Below are 18,637 nucleotides of genomic sequence, written 5' to 3'. Positions count from 1 at the left end.
GCTTTATGGAACTGCAGATATATACAAGGTGCACATTCTGAATGCTCCAAAGCCATTTTTTATTTTTGCATTTAAAGCCTTGCCCTTCTGTAGCTGTTTGCTAATTGACATGGTCATTAACTTTTTGTAACTATGTTTTAAATTGGTGAATGGGTGAGATTGATTATGTGGAGTTCTTGGTGCCCTCTGAACTTGATTGCTTGTTGATGATTCATTATCTGACTAGGAATGTCAACAGTGCTGGTGTCTGTGAGGTTTACTGCCTGTTTTGGATTTAAACCAAACTAAATCCAAAAACATTAGGGAATTCCTGGCAGCTTGGCATTCACACAAATCAATCATCAATAGACACATAGAGATAAATCATGTTTACTGACCCCACGTTCTGCATTGAAAGGTATCTGGAACTTCAGCTGTTCAAAACAATAGATGGTTTCTGATCTGGCCTGCAGGGAAGCGAAGAGATAAAGAAAAAAATCTTTTTTTTTTCCTGTTACCCTGGAACCATCTAGATTTTTTGTCATCTAGGTCTGGTAGACAGACAGTGTTTTTTCTCAAATGACATTATTTTTTCCCTGTTTCAACGCTCATTATATACTCATTTTCCTTTCTTCCATAGGCTTTCCTGGTCCTAAAGGTGCATTGGGTGTAGAGGGTCCTCAAGGCTTCCATGGAGGCCCTGGTTCTTCAGCTCAGTCTAGTACAGCTCCAGGAAGGCCAGGATCTCCAGGATTACCTGGTTTTCCAGGAGTACCAGGAAAACAGGGCTTGCCTGGGCCACCCGGTAAGATAAGCCAAATGCTGAAGCATTGCATGAGAATTGAATTATTAATAATTCCAGAATATCACCTGAAAGCAGCCAACATTTCCTATAATATTTTCTCTAAAGCAAGGAATATGAATGCATTTTAACTAAGTAGAACACAGGGTCTTGGGGTTTTTTTTTGCTATAGAATCAATCTTACCTTATTTGTCTATGGTGTGTGTGTGTGTGTGTGTGGTGGCGGTGTGGTAAGGATAGCATAGGAACAGCTGATTTTTTCAGACATTTCCATTCTACAGTAGTCATCCTTGACACTATTCCCACTCTGCTTGTCCAGATAGAGAGAGAACGATAGAGGATATGTGTGATGTATTATTTAGGGCACAGGGCTAGGATCAGGGAAATCAAAGTTCTAGCCCTTCCCTTGAAATGGAAGATAGTTAATTTGGGCTCATTGTCTCTCAGCCTAGACTGGGAAATCAAAAAACCCTCTGCCAACACTGGACCAAAATGGAAGACTGTGGTTCACAATTATCAATGAAGACCCTCCACCTTACAATAGATTAATTAACAACATCCATAGAGATATGTGACATATTTGCAGTGAAACAGGCAATCAAATGTTGTGTTTCAGACTTTATTCAACATTTTAAACTAATTATATGATTATATTAACTAATAGTTTAAAATATATCTATGGATCCACTAGCAATTAGTGGTAGTGAATGTTGCTGAAAGGTCTATAAAGATTAAGAGTCAGTTTCTCTGACTCTTGTCCATTGCTGTTTCTGTCCTATAACTAGGCTTGAATGGAAAATGGGTAAAAATTGTGTCCCCCCCCCCCACACAAAAAGGCAGATAAAATGAAGGCTTTTTCAAGAAAGATACGCCCATGCTGCCTTAAAATAAGTGGCATTATGTCCTCCCCTAAATGTATGTTGACTGTCTTTGAATCCATCTACTCATATCCCACTTAGCTTCTTGAGGGATGTCCTGTTTATCTACCTCAAAATGGCATGAATCTAGTTCTCCAGTGGCATATTTCATTCCATCAGAATTCTATCCACTTCTATCCTGGGTAGCAGTAGAAGATACCACTTCACTCAATGCAGTGAGCTCTGTCTAACTGGCTTCCAACCCAAGACAGGAGTTGGATTATGAATTTGTATACTGCCAATTTCAATTCTTTGGCTTACATGGCTTATAGCAAAAAAGAGATGAGTGACATTTGTTGCACCACCACAATTGCATCCAATGGTATACTTTATCTCCAACCTTTCCCTAAAAGGGCTTAGGTTAAAGTGTTGCTGGGCAGTAGTCTGTAGAAGTAATCAACATGGAGAAGAATTGAGCGCAGTTAATCTGTGTGCTCCAGATGTTTTAGACACATGAAGTCACTATTTTCTTGATCATGTTAATTAGACATGATAAATTTAAAAGTGGGAAATAGATTTCCAACTCTTCAAGGTTAAGGGAAGGTTCCTTTACTAATGGCCTTACCACTGCCTCTTTTAGGCAGGAAGGATTTAGTCATCCCATAAATATGCTTTACCTCCAATAAATCATAATCAGTATAATGGTAGCTCTTGCTTCTCTAGGACCCGATATCATTAAGATTCACAAGCTGAAAAAAAAATCTGAACAATGAAGCAAGGAGTTACAACAGTTCTATCAATATATCCAGCCTCCAAATTGTACACTTTGTCTGCGAAGAACAATGCAAAAATCTCACACTGATTTATGGATTATTCCGATTCTTCCTTCCCAGCTTGTTAGCTCAGCACCGTATTGCACTATACACTTGGTACAGTGTAGAAAAGCAATGCCAGCCATTTATATGCAGATGCAATGGAGATAGAAAATATGAATTCAAATGGACTTTAGTCTGTGCTCAATCTTAGAAAGCAGTAGAGTAGGGATTTTTTTTTAAATGACAGAGGGAAAAATGCTAATACATTTATATTATAAACATGCATTATTTTCCAACTTCAAGGTGTTGCCTGTAAGGGGAGAGGGTCCCCTGGAGAACGAGGAGCTAAAGGTCAAATAGGATTACCTGGAGAAAGAGGTGGAAAAGGAGAGAAAGGCAAGTATATGTACCCCTCACGAAATGTCTAAATACTATGACATTTAGGCATTTGTGTTTTTAAAGCCAGAGCTCTTCTGTGCATCAAAATAAATGAGTCAACCATACTAAATAATAGCAAAGGGCTGTGACTGCTGACCTTCCACTTTTTCTGCCATCCTCTTTTTCCTTTGATTGCTTGTGTCCTTGAGGAAGCACCGTAGCAACATTTTCTTCAATATTGCCTGTGATTTTGAATATTTTGATTAAGGTCTGTGATTGTATGAAGTGAACAAAAAGCTTTTTTTTTCAGAGCTCCACACTAGATGTGAACCTGAGGAGAAAGACAGAATAAAACAATGTAAACTATGGGTGCATCCTCTAGTCTAGTAAAGTTCGTTTCTCATGTTAGGAGGGTGGCAGAGTTACTTAGTTTTCTCACTGGGCTCATGTCAAGTGCTTTGTTTATATAGGAAATCCAGGGAACTGCTCGTGTGGGCTTGGCCCTTGTGGTCCACCTGGCAAACAAGGTCTGCCAGGGATACCTGGGAGAAAAGGAGAAGTGGGAACACCTGGAAAATATGGAAGAAAAGGTGATCCCGGTTTTCCTGGTAGAAGAGGAGAACCAGGATCCTTAGTGAGTAATTGCTCTTTAAAATTATATCAAACTAATTAATCGAAGAAATCATATAGATATGTGTGTCAGAGTATAAATATGATAACCTGATCTCATAATTAATAATTATAATTAAAACAAAGGAAAAGGAAGAAAAGATGCTGGATTATTTTTTCAAAGTCCTTCTTGATCTTTGCTCCTTGTCAGAAACAATCTGGTTTACAGTAGTCCCAATTCAAATATTAAAAAAATAACAGGAATCATCTCTACATTGCTGAAATCAGGTCTTGATTTCTCATTCACTGTTGTGCTATTATTTTAGATAAACTTGATGTCCCCAATGTCCACAATTCTTGATGCCTTGGCAGACTCCAAATATTGGGAAAATGGCCAAGAAAAAAAAACCCATTAACTATAATCAAACTACAGATTATCAAATAATTGTTTAAATATTATATGCTTTTCTTTTTAAGTATTAATATTTTTATTGCATTATCTGGAGTACCTTATAAGCGGAGTGCGAATTATAATTTAACAAATTCCATTTTAAGGAGTTCAGTCAGGTTTAGTTGGAAATAATTGTTAATCTGCAAATGTTCTAGTAGAACTGAATGTCATGAAAACAAATCATTAAACAATGTCTATAATCTTCCTAAGAGATTACTACTACATACTATGTCATGGAAGAAATAAGTTAATCGATATGTTGTCTTCTCAAAGAGAATAAATTTCTCATTAAATAGAGGGAGAAATTAAGCACCACACTCTTTTTCCATCCTATTAATGGAATAAAGTTTATAATTGCAATATTTTATTAATTCAAATAAAATAATTGAGTGAATTTAACAATAACCTGGATATTTTTAAACTTCTAAGGGATTGCCAGGTCCATTTGGACTGACAGGTGAAAAAGGAGATAAAGGTGACCCGGTTGAAATAAGGATCAAAGGTAACTACGCAAACTACTATAATTATAAGATTTGAGAACTGCTGCTTTGATATCTCCAAATCTGGCACTTTGGGGAAAAGGAAAATGAGGATACAGTTAAAGGCAATGGGGTACTTGTGTCTAGTTCAACTACAATTATCTTAATTAAGCATGATGCCTAATTCCACACTGGGTCTTATATTTTACAATGGCTTGTTTAAACTACAGATGTCTGATACATCCGAACCAGGAAATTTTGAGTTGATCTTGGTTTACCAGTACGAAACAAGGAGACTGACAAAGATAATACAAAATGAAATATTAAGCCTGCATGAGGTCTTCTGCTATTTAATATGCATCTACATGCTTCTAAAATGATAGGAATGTATTACATATAAATTCTCCTTCAGTTTGTGTACCAGTCTTAATTCTGGAGTCTGGGCTGCTCATGTTTCCTACTTACAAAGAGATACTCCGAAGTTCTTTTCAACAATCAGAAATGTCTTATTAAAATTAACCCTAAAAGTGACCTATGCAGACCCTTGAATTCAATACAAATCATCTGTCCCATAAGATAGGATTAAACCATTTCGATTTAATAAATCAATCAAGTACTACCTGGATTTGACTTATTACAGTCCTTATGTAAGTAGAATGGAAAATGAAATAAGAAATAATGATAACATGATTGGTGTCAGTTCCCAAAATGAAATCTATGTCATAATTAAAATAAAACTCTCACCTTCATTTTTGTGACTCACTGTTAATAATAATGTGGGAAATACTGCAGTCTGTATCTTATCATATATCTCATCACCGAGTAATACTTATTTCTCTATTTCATTACATAAGGTAGGTAGATAACCTACAGCATGCTTCCAAAAACCCCTTGAATCAGTTCAGAACCCCTAACAAAGGCAATTTGGCCCAATTTGCTGCCTGCTGAAGTATATATTTGCATGTGGTCTGTGGACCTATCTAGTGCTTAAGTCCACCTACAATTAAGCCCACTTATTATTTTCTTAATTCACAAAGAAAATGTGGCTTTTGACCAAAAAGGAAACAAAAAAAATACTGTAAATTGTCTGCTCCGTATGTAACCGACTATATACTAGTTTTCTAAAGACATCTTAAGTTGTGACAAATATCTATCTCTGCAAAACTCAAGTGTACTTACAAGCTATCTAAATTCCAAATGTTTTCAATATATCTTCTCATCCGTCTCATTAGGAGTGCATTATAATTAACTTTTTAAGAAAAAGTCTAAAATTGTGCACATTCCATATAGGTATCCTATATTAAATATGGTTTTTATTGGGGTTTTCAGTTAATATCTCTTGCAAGACAGAAGAAAAATTTAAACTTTACAGACTATGACATGCATCCAGTTTTTTTTCATTAGTATAGTATAATTATTTTCTTTGTATATATTCTTATTCTACAACTATTGGAAATTATTTGTCTTATTAACTGAGGCTGACTTGAATTGTAACACAAGCATATTTCTTCAGATACTAACTATAAGCTTTCCATCATTTGTAGGAGTAAAAGGACAAAGAGGTGTTCCAGGAATACATGGATTTCCAGGAATAAATGGAGCTGCTGGCAAGACAGGAGATGGAGGATTGCCGGGTGATAAAGGGATTCAAGTAAATCTGTCTGTCTTTTATTGTAAATCAGTACCTGTTCCTTTTCAAAGAAATTTCAGGAGTTGGCAATATCTGGACATCTGTGGCTAGTCTCAGCAGTTCGTAGTAAAAAATGTAATAGAGAAGCTTAGAAGCTAAACAGGGTTGAACCTCCTTGAATGGAAGATCTTCATGAAATATACGTAGTCTATGACTTACGGCCACATTTGAGTCCAAGGTTTCTGTTGTTAAATGAGATATTTGTTAAGTGAGTTTTTCCCCATTTTATGACCTTTCTTGCCACAGTTGTTAAATGAATCACTGCAGCTGATAAGTTAGTAACCCAGCTGTTAAGTGAACCTGGCTTCCCCATTGACTTTGCTCTATTTATTTATTTCCAGCGATCAGCTTTTCTTAATTCCTCTTCAGGTTTTCTCAGATTCATCAAATAGTCCAATGTCCATTAATTTAAGTTTATGCCAAAATCATCAGACAAACCCAAGTTAATTTCTTCCTGCTTCTTTCTTTGTTTTAATGTTCAATATTCCATTTTCATTTTCTCTATTTTGTTGTAACAAAGCTTCACTTACTTTGTCTCAAATCCAGCTTTTATAGAAGCCAGGTTATAAAAAGTTACAAATAATTTCTTTTACCACTAGATGGCACTATCTGTTATACCCAAATTCTGCCCTTTTTCCCTTCACTTTTTCTCTCTATTTAGGGCGTTTAATATTCAAAGTTCCAATAAGTCCAAATATACAAATTTTTTTTTTTTATTTGACACGTTCAAGTTCAGCTTTAGTTATGCCTGTTTAGTGCCAAGATCATATACTTATCTAATTTAAACAAATATCTTCTTCTGACATCTTCTTTTCAAGTTTCAAAGCCACTTTTAGCTGTCAATTTTTTTCTTCACTTTCTCTGGCTGTCACTTTAATTATCTTTCTTATAAATTCCTTAAAATTTTAATTCCAGGGTACCTTATATTTAAATGTTACGCCTGTTTAGCCAGGTTTTCATGCTGTCCTCTTCTTCACCGCTCCTGCACAATCTTGTCCAGGTTAGTTTTTCCTCTTCAGGGTGGCCATATTTGACCACCACTACAGCCGTCTTTGGAAGGGAGTAAGATGCCTAGCCAGGGAGGGGAAATGTGGCTCCCCTCTACCCAGTTGGTGGTCTCCCCCTTCCTCACCACCCCTACAGGGTGGTTCTGGCCCCAAATGCAAATGATCAGGGCCCTCCGACGGGAGCATGGACCAAACCCATGGACAATCGCGGTCTCTGGTCCGCCAATGAGAAAGACGTCACCGGAAAGTAAGCAGACATATTTTCTAACACTGGTTAATTTCCAGGCAGATTCTTGTTTGACGTTTTTAAACTTTACCTGGACTGAGCAATTTCTCACTACTGAGATGGTCTACTCATATTGCAAATTACTTTTTTCATTGTTTGTGGGATATACCATTGGTTCCTAATAAATACATGTGATGCTGTCATCATCAGAGGTGAAGAAAACAATGAATAGAAGCTCAAATTAGGTGGTTGTTGAGTTTCCAGGCAAAATAGTTTTGTTCCTTCAAGCCTGCATATTGCTAGAACCCAGTCTTAAATTTATCAAATTCTGGCTTTTTAAAATGTTTTGTAGTTATTGTGAATTTACTCCAAGATTTTGACAAAAATATAGTATTTTATACATGTATAACATATAGTTTATACCTGTAACTAATTATGTGACAGACTTAAACTAATTAGAATTTAGATTAGACATACTGCCCAAATGATAATTGACTACATCTGGATAGGATCTTAAATCAACTTGAACGTAATAGCATTTAAATGACATTCAGGTCACAAATATTATTTTGTATTTATCTGAATGGTGGACAGGGAGAAGATGGAAGAAATATACAAGGTGATAAAGGATTTCCTGGAGACCCTGGAATTCCTGGCTCAAGAGGTCAAATGGGGACACCAGGTTTGGGGATTCAGGGCCCACAAGGTGTCCCAGGCCTACCCGGAGATCCAGGAGCCCCTGGTATGAAAGGAACATCTGGGCCAAAAGGTCAAAAAGGTAATCTAATTGATGTTGAAAATAAAAAAGGTAAATGTTGTTTTCAACTGGATATTTCACCAACACAGAACTGTTATTGCAGCATCAATGCCAGAATAAAATACAAATAATTCTTGACTTACAACCATTCATTTAAAGACAGTCCAAAGTTATGACAGGGCTGAAAAAGGTTATTTATCATATATAATATTCTTGAAGTTATGGTCATTGCACCACCCCGATATTCATGTGATTGCAATTTGGCTGCTTGGAAACTGTTTGCATCCATGATACTTTTGCAGCACCGTATGGTCATGTGGTTGTTATTTGTGATCTTTGCAGCCAGCTTCTTATAAGCAAAGTGCATGGTTTATTGTTTAGTGACCAACTTCCACATCCAATTATGGTCATAAATCAAGAACTACCTGTATTGATATCTATGCACATTTACTTAGAAATAAGTATAACTATATACTTATATAAAACTTATATAAAACTTATAACTATATTTAGTAGTTTCAATTACTCAAAATGTTGCCACAACTAGAAGGAATGTTTCCTTACAAATAATTTGCATTATTTTAATAATGAAAATTAATTATTGGTTGGTCTGGAAGATTGGGAGTTGAGACTCACATAATTTTTTTCTATTTTAGGCATTACTCTTCCAAGTGGAAGAGCATATCCTGGGAATCCAGGTATACCAGGATTTAAAGGTATACCAGGTATGGCCACAAAAATAGAATAATTCTTTTTGCTAAATCAAGTTATTTATCTTCATTTAAAAAAGATAAACAGCCCTTTACAATTTAGACTCGTGCAAAATTAAAGTGTAGCAAAACATTTTAGAATGAAAGCAGAAATAGAAAGGTAAGGTCCAAAATAAAAAGTTGGATAAACTATTTTGTGCTATTCTGTGTAGAACTGTGACATTTTGTATTGACTGTGAGTTTAGTGATGATATACAGTATATATACAAGCAGATATATTTGTATATATGCATACACACACATACTATGTTCACAGACATACATGTAGTTGATTAGCATGAAGATTCTTTCTAAAGGACTAATAATGAGTCTCAGATATATTTTCTTTTTGATTCTCTTTGATTCACTATAAAATTCTATCATATCCTTCTAGAAAAGTGAGATGCAATTTGTCTCCTGTATAATTTCAAAACATCCTTGTAACAACTGAATGTTAGGGTGATTTGATTGCTTGCACTGATGCTTTTGGACAAGTACCAAGTATTAAAACAGAAATATTGAAATGATTTTTTTTTAAAAATAATGTTATTAAAAGTAGTGAACAGAACAATAAAATAAATACAAACTATGAGAAAAGACAGAAAAATGCAAGGAAAAAAGTATAAAAAGTTTCTCCCTTAAGAAGTATGTGAACATAAATACAATGGAAAGAACCAAATGCAGCTTTAGTTATTAGATAATTCCCAATTTGTGACTTCTTAATGTTAAATGTGTATTGTTCAGCTTGAGTGACAGTCATTTTAATATATAGAAATCCAAATGAAAAAGATTGTTGGATGAATTGTCTGCAACAGCCAACAAAACAATTTTTAGATGGATTTATCTATTGTAGTCGGTTACCTGCAGCCTTTCTTTAGTTTTCTAGAGTTCACTTTCAATTTTCTTTATAGAATGTTTAAAAGTGTTTAAAATCCAGTCATGCAGCCCTGCATTATTTTTGTACGTTCAGGTCCAAAAGGGTTAAGAGGCCCACCTGGCCCACCTGGACCCAATGGTTTTGATGGTTTCAAAGGCCAGAAGGGTAGACTAGGAACATCAGGCAATCCTGGTCCAGAAGGTAAGTGAGAAAGTCCAAATATATTATTTATTAAAGATGGAAATGTACAACAGCCAGTCTACACTGCATTATTATTGCTTTACCCCCTGTAGCTGATGCAACACTGAAACATAAATGCATAGAGATTCCTGAATGCTGAAAAATCATTAATTAAAATCATATTTAGGACAGAATTACAGCAGTGATATATCTCTCCATCACTGAGATATGCAAATTGCAGCAGCATCCCTTTTAAACTATTTCTGTTTTTTATTATAATGTCTGAAAATGTAAAGAAAATAGGAAAACTGGTTTCTACCTTATGCTTTCAAAATATATCTAGAATTAACTGGGATCTTTGGGATTATATGTTATTCTGTTATTAAGAGTTTTAAAACCCCTTTCCTTGCACCAAAATCAACCAGTGGTGATCCAACAGAAATAGTTGCCTTTGGCCATGTACTATTTGGCCTTTGGTTCATGTCCTTTCCAAAGAAAATTCCATTCTAATTTTAAATCATGAAGCTGCAATCATTTTGCATAGCCTCTTGAAGAATTGATCTTATTTAAAAAAATATTTCAAATACTTAAGTATAAAAAAATTACATCAGAATCTCATGAAAATGTTTACCATTTGTTATTGTTATGGTTGCTTGTACAGTCAGCCACATGTTTAGACTGAATTTGGCAATTTATTCACCTATCAAATTCTTCTCCAGGACCTGGGATAGACAAATGTTGTTTGATAGTGTTAAAGATTACATAGCAGAATGTAAGCTTTCCAAATAAAGCGGCCTTTTGAAATTGACTGATGATGATTTTGTCAATGCTGATCATATTCAAGAGATGCTCCAGTTGTTTGGGGGCTGCACCTAAAGTGCCTATTACTACTGGTACTGTCTTTGCTTTCTTTTGCCACAATCATTCTACTTCTATTTGCAGGTCTTTGTATTTTGTAATCCTTCCTTCATTCTCCCTCCCTCCCTCCCTCCCTATTCTGATAATTTACTACAAAAACAAAATTTTGAAGTACAGTATCTTAGGCTACAACATAAGACTTTCCCAATGTACCAGGCTTGAGAATTAAGGGACTTGTAACGTATCTGAAAGGTTACTGCATTCACAATCTCAATAGACCTCAGAAGACTGACTGTGGCAATGCAATGGTTAGAACGCAATATTGCAGGCTAATTCTGCTGACTGCCAGCTGCCAGAAGTTTGGCAGTTCGATCCTGACTAGCTCAAGGTTGACTCAGCCTTCCATCCTTCCAAGATTGGTAAAATGAGGAGCCATATTGTTGGGGGCAGTATGCTGACCTTTTAAGCCACTTAGCTGTAAATCTCTGTGAAGCAGTATATAAGTCTAAGTGCTATTGATATTGCTAGGTATATATTTTGAGCCATGTTTTCTGTATTCTTATTTTGTATACTGTTTCATTAGGAAGTTTTTCTATATTCTTATTTTGCATACTGTTTCATTAGAAAGTGAACATACTGAAATGAATTAACCATTAACCCGTGTAATCTATATGTCATTATTCTAAGGTTTAAGGGGTGAGACTGGTGATCCAGGTGATCCAGGTGAACAAGGTTCAAGTCTGGATGGCCCTCCTGGATTGCCAGGCTTTCCTGGGCTTCCAAGTCCAAAAGGTGTTCCAGGTGACGCTACCTACAGCCCTCCAGGTACTCCAGGCAAAAGTGGTCTTCCAGGGCTACCAGGTTTGCCAGGCCTAAGAGGTGACCCTGGTTTTCCTGGGCTTCCAGGTGAGAGGTCCATTCTTCCATGCTAAAGATGTACTTGAATTTCATCAGTTATATTTTATTTGCTAGAGTGGTGGTGGTAAAAATAAATAAAACAAATTCGTAGTATCAAAAGCTGAAGGATGCAAAATTATTGGGGAGGAAACAGTTTTTAAAAAGAGTTAATAGAAATAAAGAAGGAAAATGGGAAGACATAGCAGTCTTTTTAAATTACCCAGGTGGTCCTTCTTATTTCTACTTTCTGTCTCCTGTTCAGAAACACATCCACTTGCATTTCCTTTTCTATAAAATATGGAGCAGTTTAATCACAGTTAATTCAGTAAGCACATCAATCAAAATATAAGAAAAAGGAAGTAGATAACAAAAAAGAAGTGTAAAAACCAAAGTATCTTATGAATGAGAGAAGGATTGTAAAATGTTACTGTCATTTTTAGTCTGAATCAAATAGAAGTGATGCATCTTGCCACATTCTGATTGCCCATGAGGACTGTAACATCATAAGACTTAAAATATTAATAGCAAATTCCATTTTCTACAGTAGTTTCACAGTCTTTCCTTCTATCTTTATCAGTAGGACTGAATGGACCACATCAGTACATTTAAGATCTGAGAGATAAATGAGTTTTTAGTTCCTATTGTTCTGTTCTCAGAAATTCCATGCTTCAGTTATTTTAAGTAGGTATGATTTCCCGAAGCTACAGATTCATTGATGAATCTGTTTTGTGACAAATTGGTGCATTAGCATCATTATCAAAATATTTCTAGAGGGACCAATACAACTGTGGAGCAAGGCTGTACAAATAAAGTCAATTTCTGTTATATTTTTATCTATTTTATAGCAAGTAGGATTTAAATTCAGGAAAGGGCAATATTATCTGAAAGTATGCAGACATAATTAAGATTTTTCTATTTTTTTCAATGTCACTTTGTAGCAAATACCAGATATAAAATCCAGGAATGCCATGACATCTACCACCTTAAGCATGTTAATTTTCAACTTTTCTAGGAATGTGAGATATTTGTTTGTGTCGTCCCCCCCTCCCCCAACTTATAAAAGTAATAATCTGTTTGCAGGGCAACCTGGCACACCAGGACTTCCAGGAGCTAAAGGTGTCCGAGGCCAAAAAGGTGACACAGGAGTGATGGGTTATCCTGGATCACCTGGCCTGGCCTGTGAGAAAATATTGGAGGGGCTACCAGGACCATCAGGCTCTTTTGGAGCACAAGGACCTAAAGGTGAACACATCACAATTTAATATGGGTGAAAACAAAATCACATACATCTTAAGTGATTATCTTCCCTATGCGACTAATACCTACTATTTGGACTCATCGGACAGTTGGCTTTAGGTTGTAGCCAGCCTTCATCCAAGTTCCTGTTTGGCCTTCAAAGCAATAATCTATCAATAGCATTAAACAGCAATCTTCAATAAGTGGTCAATGGTTACTGCATATCTCAAGAATAGAGTTTTTTAGAAAACATGAATTTCAGACTGCATATCATGGAAATTCTTGTCTCTTCAAATCACTGAGAATTTCTTTCTTAAAATTGATTTTTAAGTTGTTGTTTAATTGAAGGCTATGTCAAGATTAGAGATAAATCCAAACTAATTTAAACATTTATGTACATGAACATTTAACTTTCTTTCCCAGTTTTTGTGAGGCAGGGAAATGTTCAACAAGCCAAAATATACAATGGGGATGCAAATCTTCTCAAACTTGTTTATATACATGCAGGTGTAAGCATGCATAGTCACACATTTATCATCATCACCCTACATTGTCTCTACATGCATGTATAGGTGAGTGTTTCTACACACATGTACACAGAGTCAAGTGCATACTAACATTGCTGCATCTGCAATGTTATCATGGTGTGCACTGTCAAAGTAGCAGTGATATTTCTACATTCATAGGGAACAAAATCAATATATACCATTTATGTTGTTCTTGTGCTGTGCTTTCAATTCTAAACTGGTTTAAAGAAAATCCTATCTGGAATAAAACCTTTTGGACTTCAGTTTGGATTGGAGGCCACCAGATCTTCCCATTGGACAATTTCCCTATGGCTGTGCCCTCCCAAATTTCTGTATCAGGAAAGCAATATCTAAATTTCTCCTGTCCTTCATACAGGACAGGAGAAACACATATACTATACATACATACATACATACATTACATATATATTATACACACACACACGTATATGCGTATGTACATACTGTATACATGCATGTGTGTCAGCGTCCACGAAGATAGATTTTCTCAAGGACAATCTATACTAGTATGATCCTTCAGATCTTCCATGGTGCACCCATCATCATTTCAACTAATTCCATCAACCTTGATTCTGGTCATCCTTTTTTCCCACTCTTTCCCAGCATTAGAGCCTTCTTCAGAGAGCTATATCTTTATCTAATTGATCTGAAGTAGAATAATTTGAGCCTGGTTATTAGTATTTTGAGAATTTGAGAACTTGTTCCCCAAGGTTTTCATTGGAACTGTGCTAAGTGCTAGTCCATAGTATATTTTTACTGCTGAATTCTTTATTGTTAATTGCCAATTCTAAAAGGCAGAACTGTCCTATCTATCACTTCAGTAACTTCATTGTCAGATCTAAGACTGGTGGCTGTCTCTTTTCTCACAGGTTTGGTTTTTATATGCAAACTTTTTTTTGTTTTTCTTATTGACTTTCTCATTTTCAGTGACTATCTTTACTAGAACTTGCAGATCAATTGCATTTTCAGCTATCAGAGTAGTATCAGCATAGCTCAGGTATTGCTGTTTCTCCAGTTTTAAAACCATGCTCATCTTCCTCTAATCCAACTTCTATCAACATATACTCTACAAAATAGGTTAAATATATAAAATGAAAGTATATAGCTTTTTGTTTCACTCTTTTGCCATTTTGAAGCCAGTCTGTTTCACCATATGGCTACCCTGTGTACCAGACTGTGCCTTCCTGACTTTTGTATAGATTTGTACAGGTATAAAGACAATGGAATTCCTATTATTATCAGCATATTCCACAGTTTGATATGATCAACAAAATCAAAGGCCTTTCTATAATCAATGAAGCACAGTTGACATCATTCTAGCATTGTTTGACTTTCACTGTTATCCAACATGCATTAGTGATGTTTCTTATAGCTGGCCCTTTCTAAAACCAATTTGGACATTGGCGTCTCCTTTTCCAGGTAGCACTGTAATCTGTGTTAGATGACAAGTAAGGATATTGTGTGATTATTGGCACACTTTTAAGTCTGTTTTGGGTATTATTAGTATGTAGAATGACCTCTTCCACTCAGTTGGCTACTATATCATTCTGAAGATTTGCTGGCATTGTTTTGTTAGATCTTCCACCTCCTTGTACCAATAATATAGTCAATTTGATTTCTGTATACTTCATCAATGAATATAGGTGTCATTTTGGTTGCTGGAAAATTATATAATCAATAAATAATTGGATTGCCAGGAATACTTTCCTTATAGAAGGAAGCAACATCACTATAGTTCTAAATACTTGGCTCAAGAATTTCAAATTTTGCTTGTAAAAGTTTTAAAAGTTGTCCTAAACCATTGTGATTTTCCCTATCTTGTCTGCTTTCCTTTGCCTCCTCCAGTTCTGGGATATCTAGATGTGGTGAGTGAAGAATTCCGTTTTTAAATGTGGCATTGGAAAGAATGGAATAATATATTGCTGGCTGTATTTTCCCATTAGGATTGAAGGGTGTTAAAGGTCCTCAAGGAGATATGGGAGCACCAGGTCCAGCCGGAATGAAAGGATTGCCAGGAGCCCCTGGGATCCTAGGACCACCTGGCTTTCCAGGCTTACGAGGAGATCCAGGATTTTCAGGGGAAAATGGACTGCCAGGTCTTCCAGGAACAAAAGGTGTATATTACTCTAATAAAAAGGTTTAAATGTAGACATCATGTATAACACATATGTAAAATGGATATGGGCTGGTTGATTTGGGGTTTCAGAGTCTAAAAATATGGAACTTGGGTTGGACAAGCCATAAGTCAATATGTTGTGGAGTCCAGGCGATACGTCGGTATTGTATAACTTAATGGTCCCCTTTGTCTCAATGTTCTGTCCAGGAGACAAAGGATCCCAAGGCATGCAAGGTTTCCCGGGCTTCCCAGGAAATGCAGGAGAAATGGGAGAACCAGGTGTAAAAGGAGTGGAAGGAAAAACTGGTCTGTCTGGTCCCCCTGGAGAATTTGGGAGAAAGGGTTCCAACGGTATGTAGAATAATATTGGCTTATGAATAACTTTTCTCTCTCACTTATCTCTCATCTCTCAAATATATATGGCTGTCTGAATCAATTGTATATGACTCTAGGTAGCATATACAGAAAACCATCAACTTATAACCACAATTTATCCGAAAATAGCTAGGTGACAAATTTGTTGTCCTTTTTTATGACTTTTCTTGCCACATTTGGTAAGTGAATCACTGCAGTTGTTAAATTAATAACACAGTTGTCTCCTTTTGCGACCTTCTGACAAGCAAAGTTAATAGGGAAACCCATCAGAAGTCGCAAAAGGGGATCACATGACTCCTAGACATTGCAACTGTCATAAATGTGAGTCAGTGGTCAAGCATCCAAATGTAAATCACATGACTGTGGGGATGCTATAATGGTCATAAGTGTGAAAAATGATCATATCACTTTTTTCAGTGTCTTTCTAATTTTAAATGGTCACTAAACAAACTGTCAATTAAATTATTTTAATTGAATTAAAGATAAGTATCTTATTATTCTAGAATGACGGCATTCAATGTATGATGTAGTCCTGATTACACATTGTCATACTGCCTTAAGAAGTTAAGCAAAAAGTTTGGATGGTTGGTTGGGTAGCTTTTTTAAAAAATAAGGGATTAGAATTTCATCTAGTGGGTTCTTCATTCTTGTTGCTGATATAGGATTGATGTAGGGTGTCCATATAATACAGAGATTTCATCAACATGAGAAAAATGTGTTTTGTTACATTACAATGCAAGCTCCCTATAATGTGATGTTGGTGGAATTTGTTTCATGAAGTAACAATGCATGTTATTGCTTCCTGTGAACATCAATGGTTCATCTTTATTGTTTACCAAGTGAATCAAAATGTTTTCAGAATTCTGATGCTTTTGTCCTTTAAGCGTCAAATAAACACATATCTAAAATGTGGTATTTACTTCGCACAATTAAGATTTATATCACCCTGGAGATCTCAGAGGCAGAGGTGGGTATGCTTCGAGCAATTATATTGTGAGTAAATTGTTGCATACATTCTATTTTGAAGGTGAACTGGGATTACCAGGAGACAAGGGCAGCATCAGTATCTTGCAAGTAAAAGGACAAAATGGAGAACTAGGCTTTCCTGGTGATGAGGGATTACCAGGGGTCCAAGGTAAGCATACAAATTAGGTACATATATTAATAAGGCTGCCTCAAGACATTTTTCCACCTCCATGTCCCCATCCAACATTGTCAAGATATTGTACTTTTGAGAGAAACTAAATTATTGAGGCATCAAGGTGCAAAAATAACATTAAGCCTTTTCATTACATATATATCAGTTAAAACAGTACAAACTGAGAACCTGAAAGCTGCATTTGCCCTCAGCACCCTAATTATGCTCCTGAGAAACCCAAGACAATGTTGCCAAAATTTAGTGCAGTTACCAAATTTCAGTGGTATGATTTTGTGCCTTCCCTTTATTTGGAGTTACATGAAACAACACAAAAAAAACCCCACAAAAGCCAGTAAAATCTAGAGTAAAATCCAATATAAAATATGCCTATAATTAATGTACAAAATCAAGAAAAATATGAATGCTGAGTAAGATTCGTGTTAAGAACATTTATTTTATTATTTGATATTGCAATGCATGTGAAATAATTTCAGGTGATAAAGGCAATGTTGGATTCAGAGGAATCCCGGGACCACCAGGCAAACAAGCAGCTCCAGGCACTCAAAAGGGCCAGCCGGGCGATGCTGGAGACTCTGGTTCCCAGGGCCCGCAAGGTCCCCCAGGGCCTCCAGGTGTGACAGGGATAATTGGTTTCCAAGGACAAAAAGGCGATCAGGTATGCCCAGAAGACAGTTATACCACATTTATTTTTGTACTTGCTGTAGAGTTGGACATCATGCGTATTTTCATATGTACGATGTATGAAATTGTAATATAGTTCTGTAGTACGCTGTAATAATAAAATACTGCTGCTTTTTCTTAGCTCCTAGAATCCAAGGGGAGAAGCAGTGGGACATAACATTCACCTATGGCTGTCTTGTGGGACCTTTAAATTTTTATGACTATTTTCTATTAAATTTTCATGGACCATGCAATCATACATCATCATCATCCTCTTTTAATGACCCCATAATCCCTTGCAGGGTGGAGTCTGGGCAAGTTAATGGAGCAGAGTATTTACTGGCCAGATGCCCTTCCTGGTGCCAATGTGAAGTTTTTTCAGGAGATATATTCTCAGTGTGCCCAGAGAGAAAAAATATCTGCCTCTACTGAACTGTCATGCCCCTGGTGGAGACTGACTCTGAGGGAGAGGAGGAACAGTCGACAGGGAGTGGAAGTGTGGCTCCGTAGGTTGTGGAGGAAGCTGGGGAAGGGCAGAGGCCGACTGAGCGGTCAGAGGAGGACCCAGGCCCATCCTCTCTCCATTCTAGGGCACGCAGGGAGGAGAGGATAAGGGTCTACTCAGGAGGAGAGGGCCTTGTTCCTCTTCATGGGCTGCAGCTGTGACAACTGAATAAGAGTATGGACCTGCATACTGGCGAACGCTGGAAACAAAGCGTGTAAAAATCTCTAGTTTATAGTTCCTCTCTGAGTTTGGTGTCCATCCCAGCATGTGTTATCTGTGGACATCCTCCAGCCCTTATCTTGCCTGGTTTGTGTTGCTTTTTTCCTTTTCCGTGTAACTCTTTGTGTGGGAGTTTTTTTGTCTTCCATCAAAGATATTTGGACTTGGAAGCAAAGTGAAGGAATAAAAGGGGCTTCAACTGTTTTCT

The 18,637-nt window shown here is 36.5% G+C and overlaps 1 protein-coding gene across 1 annotated transcript in view; it reads left to right on the top strand.

Annotated features, from left to right (window-relative positions):
• The window catches only part of COL4A4 (collagen type IV alpha 4 chain), a 71,817-nt gene that overhangs the window by 26,303 nt on the left and 26,877 nt on the right, over positions 1–18,637 (top strand). The window contains exons 20-33 of the mRNA XM_087933227.1: positions 620–784; positions 2,757–2,849; positions 3,302–3,465; positions 4,321–4,393; positions 5,915–6,021; positions 7,888–8,071; positions 8,707–8,775; positions 9,770–9,877; positions 11,402–11,620; positions 12,692–12,853; positions 15,339–15,509; positions 15,719–15,862; positions 16,914–17,021; positions 17,519–17,700. Of these exons, the coding sequence (XP_087789353.1) occupies positions 620–784; positions 2,757–2,849; positions 3,302–3,465; positions 4,321–4,393; positions 5,915–6,021; positions 7,888–8,071; positions 8,707–8,775; positions 9,770–9,877; positions 11,402–11,620; positions 12,692–12,853; positions 15,339–15,509; positions 15,719–15,862; positions 16,914–17,021; positions 17,519–17,700 (1,949 nt within the window). The remainder of the gene's footprint in view (positions 1–619; positions 785–2,756; positions 2,850–3,301; positions 3,466–4,320; positions 4,394–5,914; positions 6,022–7,887; positions 8,072–8,706; positions 8,776–9,769; positions 9,878–11,401; positions 11,621–12,691; positions 12,854–15,338; positions 15,510–15,718; positions 15,863–16,913; positions 17,022–17,518; positions 17,701–18,637) is intronic.

This window comes from Pseudonaja textilis, chromosome 4 (assembly GCF_049901715.1).
Source record: "Pseudonaja textilis isolate UNSWEBS1 chromosome 4, rPseTex1.2, whole genome shotgun sequence".
In the NCBI taxonomy this organism is placed as follows: domain Eukaryota; kingdom Metazoa; phylum Chordata; class Lepidosauria; order Squamata; family Elapidae; genus Pseudonaja; species Pseudonaja textilis.
Note: the sequence above shows the minus strand (reverse complement) of the source record. Positions and strands in the feature narration are given on the sequence as shown.